At 41.3% G+C, this 11,496-nt stretch overlaps 1 protein-coding gene across 2 annotated transcripts in view; it reads left to right on the top strand.

The window, feature by feature from the left end:
* The window catches only part of CRMP1 (collapsin response mediator protein 1), a 51,554-nt gene extending 44,495 nt beyond the window's left edge, over positions 1-7,059 (top strand). For both annotated transcript variants that reach the window (XM_086746944.1, XM_086746946.1), the window contains exons 11-14: positions 9-179; positions 1,420-1,599; positions 4,141-4,306; positions 6,050-7,059. In XM_086746944.1, coding sequence (XP_086603070.1) covers positions 9-179; positions 1,420-1,599; positions 4,141-4,306; positions 6,050-6,141 — 609 coding nt within the window. In that variant the 3' untranslated portion in view covers positions 6,142-7,059. The remainder of the gene's footprint in view (positions 1-8; positions 180-1,419; positions 1,600-4,140; positions 4,307-6,049) is intronic.
* Positions 7,060-11,496: the final 4,437 nt, after the last annotated feature.

The raw sequence follows: 11,496 nt of genomic DNA, 5'->3' as shown, positions 1-11,496 counted from the left end.
GTTTTCAGGCCACAGGCAAGATGGACGAGAGCCAGTTTGTAGCTGTCACCAGCACCAATGCTGCCAAAATCTTTAATCTGTACCCAAGAAAAGGCCGGATTGCAGTAGGATCGGATGCTGATGTTGTTATTTGGGACCCTGATAAGGTGAAGACTATAACAGCCAAAAGCCATAAATCGGTAAGGAGAGCAGGAAAACCAGCAAGAAAACAGAAATGTCCCTGTTGATTTTCAAATGTTGATCTAATTCACATGAACACCAAATGCACAGGATATAGAGGAGTAGGGTAACTGCTTACCCTTGTTCTGAAATGGGTAAATATTTCAGAAGATGAAGGTACTGAAACCTTTCATTGGAAGCAGTGGGATCAGGAAGGATTTCTTTTCTCTCTGCATATTCCATTGCACAATTTTTTGCATGCTTGTGGCAGATCTGTAGTAGGTGTGAATCAGCAGGTCTGCAGCTGAGCTTAGTAAAACTGTGATGACAATTTTAAAACCAGCTCCCTTTCTTTTGCTTACCTGAGAAGCACTTGATATTATAAATCACATTATTAAATCAACAGCATTCTAAATTATGACAGATGCTTAAATATCTTGATAATACAGATCTGAGCAGCTTCATGGCTGGGATTTTCTATTTAATTACAAAGCTTTGCCACATACTTCTCTGCCCTTAGTGCAGAGTACCAGTGACTCACAGTTGCTTTGATTTTGACTGTGGCAGGTTTTATTTTATGTGTTGTGTATCTCCAAGTTGTTATCTTATTGTTTGATGATTTTATCTTTTATATTGGGGAACTCTTCCAAATGTTTTACTGGAAATCCAGTAATATGGCTTATATTAAAAAGACACAAGCCTTTAGAAACCTTTAAAAAGTAAGTTTAGGTGGTTCAGTTTCTATTTCTCTGTCTTGGGATCTCTGTATTTTCAAGAAAGTAATAAACTGTCAAACTGCCCTTTGACAGTTAATCCCATTTAGATTCAGGCTTTCCTACTCCTTTCTGGGCTTTTTCAGACGAATGTGTGCTGTCCTCTTTGAAATTCCCTTACACAATCACAGCAGGTGCATGGTTGGACCACGTCCTCTGCGTATCTGGCAGCTGAGTCACAATTTTCCTTCTGATTAAGGTGATTGCACTTCTGGAGGCTCTAGATAAATATGGAAAGTCCTCAAAAATAAATGAGATAAAGCATTGATGAAAAGTGAGCAATGGAAAGTAGAAGTCTGATCCAGGAAAATCTCATCAGAGAGATTATTTCCTATCAAAATGTACTGCTTTTCATTCAGGCAAAACAATTTTATATACCTCTCAATGGCAGCTGTCTAAAACTATTGACAACAAATACAGACTATAAGTTACTAACTGAAAAAGATCTTGTACCGAACTTGCAGTGAATATGTTGGTTGATCCTCAGGCTGTTGAGTACAACATCTTTGAAGGAATGGAGTGCCATGGTGCCCCGCTTGTGGTCATAAGCCAAGGGAAGATTGTGTTTGAAGATGGAAATCTGCACGTAAATAAGGGAATGGGCCGCTTCATCCCTCGCAAACCTTTCCCTGAATATCTTTACCAGCGCATCAAAATCAGGAATAAGGTAATGTCAGATATTAATCTTCTTTATAGCCGTACACTCTTGGAACCACAGTAGCGCATGGTTTTTTGTTATTATTGTGCTGAATCTGTGTCAGATGGACTATATATAACTTGTTCAAAATGTGACCGAAAAACTGGTTCCTCTGCAAGTGTGAACTAATGGAACTTAATTAACACTGTGAGCTTCAATGGGTAGAGCATAGAATTGCCAGTTGGTGGAATTGCCTCATTTCCAGCTGTACAGGCTTTTGAAGGGAAGTGGAATAGTGATAGAATTTCCTGTTAGTTAAAATTCAGGAAAAAGTTAAAACTTACTTGAGAGGAGGATTAGCCAGAAGAAAAACAGAATTTTAAATTGTTACTGAGCTTTGCTTACTGACCAGCCACACTGCAGAGAAGAAAAGCTTGTAAGCTGGAGATACTCACACTTGGCATCTCTGAACTGTTGGTGATGCATTCGCTGAGTACTAGCAGCATTCACAGCTCAGAAAACTTCTCTCTTGTGTTTAATAAAAATCTCGGGCCAAGACCAAGATTAAGACTGAGTCACTTCTGGTTTTGAATTGTATTAGTGCTCCTCTGTTGAAAATCAGTTGGCTTGGCACTAGTTCGGGGTTATTTGGAAATTGCTTCCTGCCACTGAGCAATAAAGCCACTGTGTGAGCACAGGTAATAAGAAAAATTGACCCCTGTTTTCTTCAACCAAGCATAGCCTGTAGGGATAGCAGCTGAAATTAAGTCTATGAGCATGTTGATAGTTTTTATCTTTCATCATTTGTTACACAAGTTCTGTCAAGCTGTAGGATACAAAATCTCTGCTCTTCTTATGAGAAGAGGCACTGTAAAAATCAAATGTGTCTGCAAAAGAGTTTTGTAAAATACCAATCAGTTACACTTTTACATTACCCACTTAGATGACATGGGCCTTCGCTTCATATCTGCCTCTCAAGGGCTTAGCACATGGGAGTGCAATATAAATGAGTGACGATGTCATTTAAATGCTGAAAACACCACTTTAAAAACAAATATCAGAGTGGTGTCTTATAGCAGAAGTTTGCACAAAACCGGACTAAGTAACCTGCATCTTGCAAGCAGACCTGGATTTTGGGAAAGACGTTTGATTTTAGATGCCTATGAAATACTTCCCTTTAGATACCCAGGTCTGCGCAAGGACTGAGAAAAACACTGATAATTTTTGCTCTTGCAGCTCCCTCTGCTGCCTGCTGAGGGGAAGGGAGAGCAGATTCATGTATGTGTTTCTTTTGCCACTATCAAATTTTATTGATTGGAAATAATTAGAAAAACTCAATGATGGTCAGTCAGCCCCCATTTCAATAGGTCAGTGCATGACAAAGGAATATAGAAAAAACATGTCAAACAGGGCGCGGCAAAACTCTGACAGGCACGGGATAGCAGTGTAAGTGTATCCCTGGAGCAGGGATGGCAGTATAAATTCCTGCCTTTGGGGATCCCTGTGAGATGGTTTCATTGCCGTAATCGGCAGCTGGTCCCTTCTGGGCATTAGTTCTGGCTTGCCCTGGGAGATGGTGCCTCTTCTGAGCCTGATGTCCCCGTCACCGAAAGCAAGGAAAAGGCATTGATTTCTTTAAGAGCTGAACCAAACGCTGTGAATAGTGTCCTTCCTATACAGCATTTTAATTTCATTCCTGACCTGTTAGGGAAATGGCTTTGAAATCTTGTAAGCCACAGATTTCTGATCCTTTTGATGAGCTTTGGATTCAGTGGCTTCAGGCTCTTCCTGAAAATTGGAGCTGTTTTCTAAAAATATTATTTCCTAGAGTTTAAGATTTTAAGGCCTGTGAGGCTGTTATGTTTGTCTTCTCATATTCTTTACAGGAACTGTACAGGGATAAAATCTAGAGACCTCAAACTGAAATCAGAGCTCAAATGACAGACACTCTGTTGACAAATAATGACCAGTGGGTCCCATGCCACAGTCTAGTATATAACTGCTAGTTATGAGAAATTCATGAGAAGAAGTGGAAAACGTTGAAATTTTAATTTAAAAATTGCCACCACTTTTCAATGAGTTTTAATGAAGATCATGCTGCATGTGAAGGGGAGGAGCAGAGAGAATACAGGTAGGAGTGAAACTGCTACAGTCAGTGTAGTGGGTGTCAGTCTTGCAACAACCAGAGTGGAATTCAGCAACTGAACCAACCCTGCTGAGCAGACTCTGAATGGAGAGAGAAGACCTGATGGTGACTGATGTTACTTAAAATAAAGATCTTAGGTCAGATCTGTTCTTTCAAATCCCATTTTTCCCTATTGACTGTGAAGGATGCCTAATAACGATCTCCCTCTTATAATTTATGTATATAAAAATGGAGAGGGGAGGCTTTATAATTTGCTTTATACATAAAGCAGAGTGTAGCTTTGATGAGACTACAGGTGTGTTTTTGCTTCAGCTAATGCAGAATATAGCTCTGTGCTCAGAGGTCTCTGCATACAGGCAGGAGTATCAATAGGGAGCATTATCAGAGCTTTCAGTGTCTGGGTGTTTATTCCTCTCTTGATCTAGGTGGGAGGACTGCAAGGAGTCTCCAGAGGAATGTATGATGGGCCTGTGTATGAAATCCCAGCTACGCCAAAATACGCAACTCCTGCACCCTCAACTAAATCCTCCCCGGCCAAAAACCAGCCCCCACCAATCAGAAACCTCCATCAGTCTAATTTTAGCTTATCAGGTAAGTCGGCCTGACTCATGAGAAATGTTTTATAGCCTTGACTATGGTTTATTGGTGATAAATTTCAATCATAATTACCAGTTTAATAAAATACAAAGGGACTATATATACTTATGTGTATGTATATACTTTTCTTTCACACACGCACACATTTAGTGACTACATATATGAGTGTGTATATATATGTTTTTATGCATTGTTTCCCTAGGAATATTTTACAAATTACCAAATATTCCAAATGTTTGCAATCTAATTTTTTTCTCTGCATGCAGCCTTTTAGTATTGTTAACCTGACCCACTGCAGTTAGGTGAGGTGTCTGGTTGATGTGACTGAGGCCCCTCGGTGGTATGTACGGCTGATGGGACTTCGGCCGAGTGCAATTTAATGGGGCTCCGACGTCTCAGATTTATTTCTTGCTGCATCTCCAGAAACTGCTAGATGTGGAAACCTCAACTGTCCTTGTCGATGGTCGGCAAACCATGTGCAGAATCTATTCATATGCAGATTAGAGTATTTCTTGTCCTCTTTGCTCTTGGTGCCACAAACATTTTCCATAGAACATAAAAAACAGACTGGAAAATTACCCTTTGGAGTTGTTGGAAATAATTCTTGTCATTGGAAGATAATTATAAGTATGTCAAATCCTTATCCTTCAAAAGTCTACAGCCCAATTGGTAGATAAGGTGCTCCTTATGATGTTATGGAAGTCACTGGATTTTCTCCCCTGTGGGAGCCGATGGTGGAGTTTTAATCCCTGATAGATCCTGTCTTTAGAAACTAAATGAAAGTTCTGGAAGAAAGGCCAAGGAGAGCAAAAATTTAAAAAATCCTTCTGGTGAGTTGGAGTACATTTTTGCCTATACACCTGGGGCCATGGTGAGCACATACAGATACGTAAATCTACATAAAGCAAAAAAAAAGCTTGCAATTTGACTTCTGATAATGATAACCAACACATGGGATTTTCATAAGCATCTGAAGCTATGGTTTGACAGTCCACTGCTGGATCTGGGTATTACTAAGGCACCTAGTGGTATGAATTTGATCTGAATCAGGCAAACACACATTATTGTGTTCTTAAGAAATTAAGCAGAACCAGAGACTACAATAGCATTTAAAATGATTCTGCTCTTCTACAGTAGCCTTACATTGCTTTTAGGAAGCTGAATGTGGTCAGACAATATTTAGCCTGGCAGAAACATTTTAAAACACAGTCTGAAGTGGGTGTGAGTTTACATCAGCTCATTGCTACTTTCCAGATGGATTTACGATCACTAACATCACATTTACTGTACTGTTAACCCATGGACTCAGTGGGGGCAGGTATTCTAAATAATGAGACAAGTTTGAAAAACCCACTCTGCATATAGACAATTTTTTTTTCTTTTAGCTGTAACAGCAATATTTTCTGTCAGGGTCTGATCTCACAAAGGGAACTCAGTCTGTAGGCTGTCCTCCCTGCATGGGCTCTTCTTCAAGTCACTGGAAAACAATGCCTCATGTAGGGTGAGCATCAATCTGATCCCAAACATTTAGTCCTACACTTCTCATTGAAGGCAACTGGAGCTAGGCACAGAAATGTGCCTTGCAGGTCTCCTTACCCTTCAGTCAGGGGTCTGGCTCAAGAGAAACCAGCTCATGATGACGCGAGGGAAGCATAGCTGGAACTAGCCAGGTGAAATCTGATCACTGCTGTTTCCTTCCTTTTCGTAGCTTTGTTTCCTAATTTTCTGTTGTTGCAGGAGCTCAGATAGATGACAATAACCCACGCCGCACTGGCCACCGCATCGTGGCACCTCCTGGTGGTCGCTCTAATATTACCAGTCTTGGCTGAAAAATGATGATGGACAGAAAGACAAGGATGAAGGATCACGGGAATAATGTCCATTCCCTTCAATATCTGTGTTATTGACTCCACAGTTTTATTTGGTACTAATGGAAATAAAAAACCGAAATGTCTTTCTTTTTTTTTTGTATAGGAAGAGGTGATAATAGTGTGGTGTGTTTGCTTGGAACTACTTGCCTCACAATTGTGCTTTCATGCCATAGTCACCTTAAAGCATGGTTCTTCCATTGCCCCTCTAGTGACTACAGGTTTTAGCTTCGTCTCGTAACTGAATGATGGTTCCTTTGCACCCTTTCGCTGTTATTAGAGTAGTTAATGCATGTTACTGAGTTATTTATGCAAGTTGCATTCTGTGAGTGAGTCCCTTTAGAACACGTTGCCAACAATTGACTAGACACAATGCCAAGATCAATGTTCGTATTTGAGAAATCACCAAAAACACTTATGAAGGAAGAAAATGGCCATCTTGAAAGTATGCAGTAGAGTAGTATAGGCAGCTTCTGTTTCATCTTTAATTTATTATAAACCCAAAAAGCACTTCTCAGACACAGAAAAACATTGGGACATGTAATGACAAATGGTCTCTGTAGCAGCTGTCTGTCCCCACTCACTATGTTCCAAGTCTGTGTCCTTCTTGTTTCCATTTTAGACAGAGCCATAATTTATACATACCAATGCCATTCCCACCCTGCAGGGATTTCTCCACCTGGGCAGTAGTGCTCTCCCTCTGCATGAGACTTTTGGTACTTACAGATAATCCAAGTTGCTGTCGGATTTTTAAAGTTTTTTGTACAAAGTTTTTCCTTTGTAATCACATGCATTTTTACTTACTCTACCGTATCAAGATCTACTAGTTGTGGTTCAATTTCTGAATTCAAAGCTTGTGAAATAAAGGAAATTAATTGATGGGTTAAGCGTCTTCCTCTGTTTTCCAGGGCTGTTGCTCGATGATTGAAAATTTAGAATGGAGAAACTCAAGAGAAATTGTCTTTTAGACTGACATCATGTGAAAGAAGGAACCACTTTAGATCACAAGAGGTGTTAAATATATAGATGTCTGAATATGCATACTATAACATGCCATAATCTGTCTTAATTAAATAGAGTTCACAGTAAAAACATACTTACCATTTACATTGCAGCTGCCTCAGTTTTGGCCAAATGAGACCTAAATTCTTTTTTTCCCCAAGACGTTCAAGACTGCAACTGATTTGCTCGAAATGGTAATTGATTGCCATCATCTTCATCTGTAGTACAGAACCAGTATGCAGTGCTCCAGTTTGACCTGAGCTGTATTGGACTTCATACTGGTTTTCTCTGCTGAGTGAACTGGGACAGTGTTTAGCCATGGCATGAACAAGACGTTGCAGGTAAGGTGAGGAAAGTGGACGTAAATTCTCTTTTTCTTTAAGAGTGAAGGAAATGCTTTCTCTCAAAACTATGTAAAGACGCCTTTTCTGTCACTTGTTACTTGTCCGATTGTGTTGCAGATGTTGTGGGAAGAGTGGGCTGTGGTGGAGGGTGAGGTGCTACAAAATTAAGCAGGTCAGCAAAACACCTCCCCTTGGGCTTTGCCCTTGTCCTCACTACAAAGCTGCACCAGGAAAAGTCTTGTAGCAGCGCAGTGCCAGTGGAGTGGTTTTATCTAGATGGGGTTCTTGACCACATAGCACTGGTCTGTCCTCTCCACACAGCAATAAGTTGTGTGCATGTGGGATGTAAAAGTTTCGGAAAGTAGCCTACCTGGAGCTTGTCATCTTATTCTGAAGTCAGTATGCTGTCACCTCCAGCTTGTCCAGGAAGGGAACGGCTACCCTGGAAAACTCCATTTTGATCAGCTTGGTCTGAATACTTGGCAGCAGAGCTGGATTGAATAGCCAGCTTTTCTTTTTGCTTTGGCTTTGGTCTGAACCACTGAAGAAACACTGCAATTCAGCCTGAAGTGAACTGAATTGATTGCACCCAAGGAAGAGAAAAATAAAGCTTTTAATGAACAACCCCTTCTGCCAAGGATTCGAATTCATGTTTCCTATTGCCTGGAGTTTGCCCTTATCCGTAGGCTTGCTTGCTCACTTGGTAGTTCAGGTATTTTATATGAAGTGAAATAACTTGCTCACGTGGTGGTTCAGGTTTTCAAAAGAATTGAAATAATGCTAGCAGAGGAGCTTGAGGACAACCTGCCCTGGAATAACCCACAGCCTAGCAGGTAAGGCAATCCTGAAATGCTAAGTCTCCATCTCCAGTCCTATTCCAGCCCATTTGCTATGAGTGCTGACAGGGTCAGCAACACTTCTGGTAATCTAACCCTGACAACAGAAATAAAGCTGGTTTGTGAAACTATGTGGTAAATTATTTGACATGGTGTGAAAATTTTGGAACTGCTGGTTACAATTTCCGTAGTGATTTTCTTGTATGTGTTTGTGTAATAGTTGCTCACCTCTCAGTAAATCTTGTACTCGGTCTATGAGGCTTATCATGCTTGAGGGGAGAGACATTATCGTTGTCTAACCAGCATTGATGGATTCCACTTTTCCTACATGCTGAACAACATCCTAAACCAAAGAACTCTGCCTACAAGCTAGTCAAGATCCACAGTTGTTAATATGCATTTGCTTTTCCACAGTGAAGTGACTGAATAAATACATGTGTGGGTTTTTGTGAGGCACTTAATGGTTCAGTGCATCTGTGCGAACAAGACAGACTGTGCTTGTCAGGTCAATGTAACTCCACTATGATTTCTCCGAGGAGAAATATGGTAGCGTGCTCGTGATGTTCATCAGCCCCTGCAGCCTAACAGCTGCTCCCACGCTGCTGCTGAGGGACAGCCTGCAGGACGCCTGTGGATCCTGTCCTATGCCTGCATCTCTGCATTCTGGACATGCAATACTACCTGCATGTGATTTAAGCAGCGACTTTCTGGAGCACAGGTACCTTTCTGCATGGTCACCAGGTGCAGTGAAGGATGCCTCACTGGGATGGTTACTGGGATACACCATCGGAGAGCTGGCACAGGCTCACGGTGGGGGTTTAAACTGAGCAAGGTAAGTTTTGCTTCTCTTACCACCTGGAGGCCTATTTCACAGCACTACCCCTGCCCATACACCGCTAACCTGTCCTTGAAAAAGTAAAACAGTAAATAAAATGTGTATTAGCTGGTGATCCTGAATACATCTGCAGAATAGGAAACTATACTTGAGTTTGCTCCCTTGTAAGACACCGAGCTGGGAGATGTTCAATTTGTGAACTTGTGAGTAGGAAGCTGCTGTTTCTTCAATTACAAGAAAGCAATGCAAAGCTTTCATGCTTCTTGAATTGTCAAGCTTTTAAAAATTTGCAGCCGGGCTGTGACCTTTTAATACCTGACATAGTCCTAATAATATCATACTGGCTCTTCCCTATTGCAGACCCCTTGAAATTAGTCCCTGTGACCAGTCTGAGGACTATTTTTGTCAATCCAGTGATGTGAAAGAGAAGGCTGGATCCATGGATTGTTTCCTGAGTGATAGTTTGGACCAGTTTGTCTTGTGTTACAGTTTGTCTGCTACAGAGCAATGCAGCTACATGTTCGAATTTGTGTTTGCAGCAAAGCCTGTTACTGATGATGCTAAGGCTGTACCAAAACTGACAGCTGTGCCAGCCATTAAATGTTTCTCTTAGCAATACACTGATCTTCATCCTTAAGAACTAAAAATGCAGACTCCCAATCAGCTGACCATGTTCTCTGGGTTCCAGTAGCCAACAACATAAGCTGAAGGGAGGCCAGAAGAAAAGAACAAACATACAATGCTAATATTCCTCTGTTTCCCTCGTTTGCAGTGCCTTGTAATTTCTTGAGAAGTAGCAGCATCTTTGTAGCTGCCAGTGGATTTTTCTGCCATGATTTTATTTGCCAAGGTGCTTTCAAACCCATGTAAAATCTTGGCATTTTTGGAGCAAGGAGTTGCACAGCTTAATGCACAATGACAAGGTGTCTCCTTTTGACTGCCTTTGCTGTCAAGCTAGTCTACTTGGCACCAGCTAATTCTTGTAGACCTGGCCAAGTATGAAATCTCAGCCCTCTGAACAGTTTTGAGAATAGTTTTCACCATTATTTTGGTGAACTTTGCACAAGCTTTCCAGGTATGTTTCAGTGACAATAGTGAGGAGTATTCAATTAAAAATAAACTGTGTGGAAGAGTCTTATAATACAGTAAAAATGCAGAGTTTGAGATATTTTTTCTTTGTGTAGCATATAACAAAGTATTTGCAGGAATATGGGTAAAGTAAGGTCTCAGCATACCACCTCTGCTTCCCCACCCCCCAGCCAATTGTGTATTCTGCAATTTTTCTAGCCCAGCGAGATGTACCTGCAAGGCTGTCTTTAAATGTATGCTTACATGGTCACACATGCTTTAAAAAGCTTTAAGCTTAGCAGCTTCTTCCTCACAAGTGGAAGTAAGCCAACCTGCACGTACATCAGCTTCTTCCTGAAAGTCTTCAGCTGGCAGGGTCCAGACCCTTGTCCCCTCTCCTGATGCTCTGTAGTGCATCAGTGGCCATAGCTGTGAGGGTGTAGAGACCAGGAGCCCTCCCAGGGCAGAGATGGTTCCCAGACAGCACGGAGCAGGCTGGACAGCTGTGCACTAAGCCCTTCATAGCCTCTGCTGAACACATGGAAGATGTATTTGTTCAGATGGAAGAAACGCAACCAAAAAGCTGTTTTACGTAATGACCTCTGGATGTCAGAATGACTCCCACAGACTGCTGTAGATGCCAAGACAGAGTGAGTGAAGGTGCTAACCTGGTGCTTGCCCTGGTATTGGTTTATGGTGTGCACAGGCTGGATCAAAGGAGCTTTATGCATGACTTCTTACACTTAGGAGTACTTGATTATGCCAGGAATTAAACTGCCCACATTGCACAGTGGCTGGCACCAGCCTGAAGGTCCAACGTACAAGTCTTTTAAGTTGCACACCTCTTCAGTGTGGTCCAAGCTGCCTTTCAGCAAGATTTCTGCATGACAAGTATTTTCACATTTTTCTACACCAGAGAGACGGTTGAGACGGCTATTTTGATTCTTTCATGATAAATAATTCACTCAATGACTCCAACACCATGCCTAGGAATTGTTTAAACTACACCCTTGTCATAAAGCTGTGAATGAGGTTGAATACAACCACGAATTGTTGCAATAGTTGTTCCTTGATGTTAAAAAGAGGAGGAAAAAAGCGTGGCATTTTTCCCCTGAATTTCTGGAAGTGTTTTTGATATGTACCTGTAAAGCATGATCAAAGCTCCCTGTGAGCCCCTCTGAATAAACTAAAGAGAGAGTGCTTTATAGATTTACATTATAAAGCAAGTGTT

This window comes from Chlamydotis macqueenii, chromosome 4 (assembly GCF_036417535.1).
Source record: "Chlamydotis macqueenii isolate bChlMac1 chromosome 4, bChlMac1.mat, whole genome shotgun sequence".
Lineage (NCBI taxonomy): Eukaryota > Metazoa > Chordata > Aves > Otidiformes > Otididae > Chlamydotis > Chlamydotis macqueenii.
Note: the sequence above shows the minus strand (reverse complement) of the source record. Positions and strands in the feature narration are given on the sequence as shown.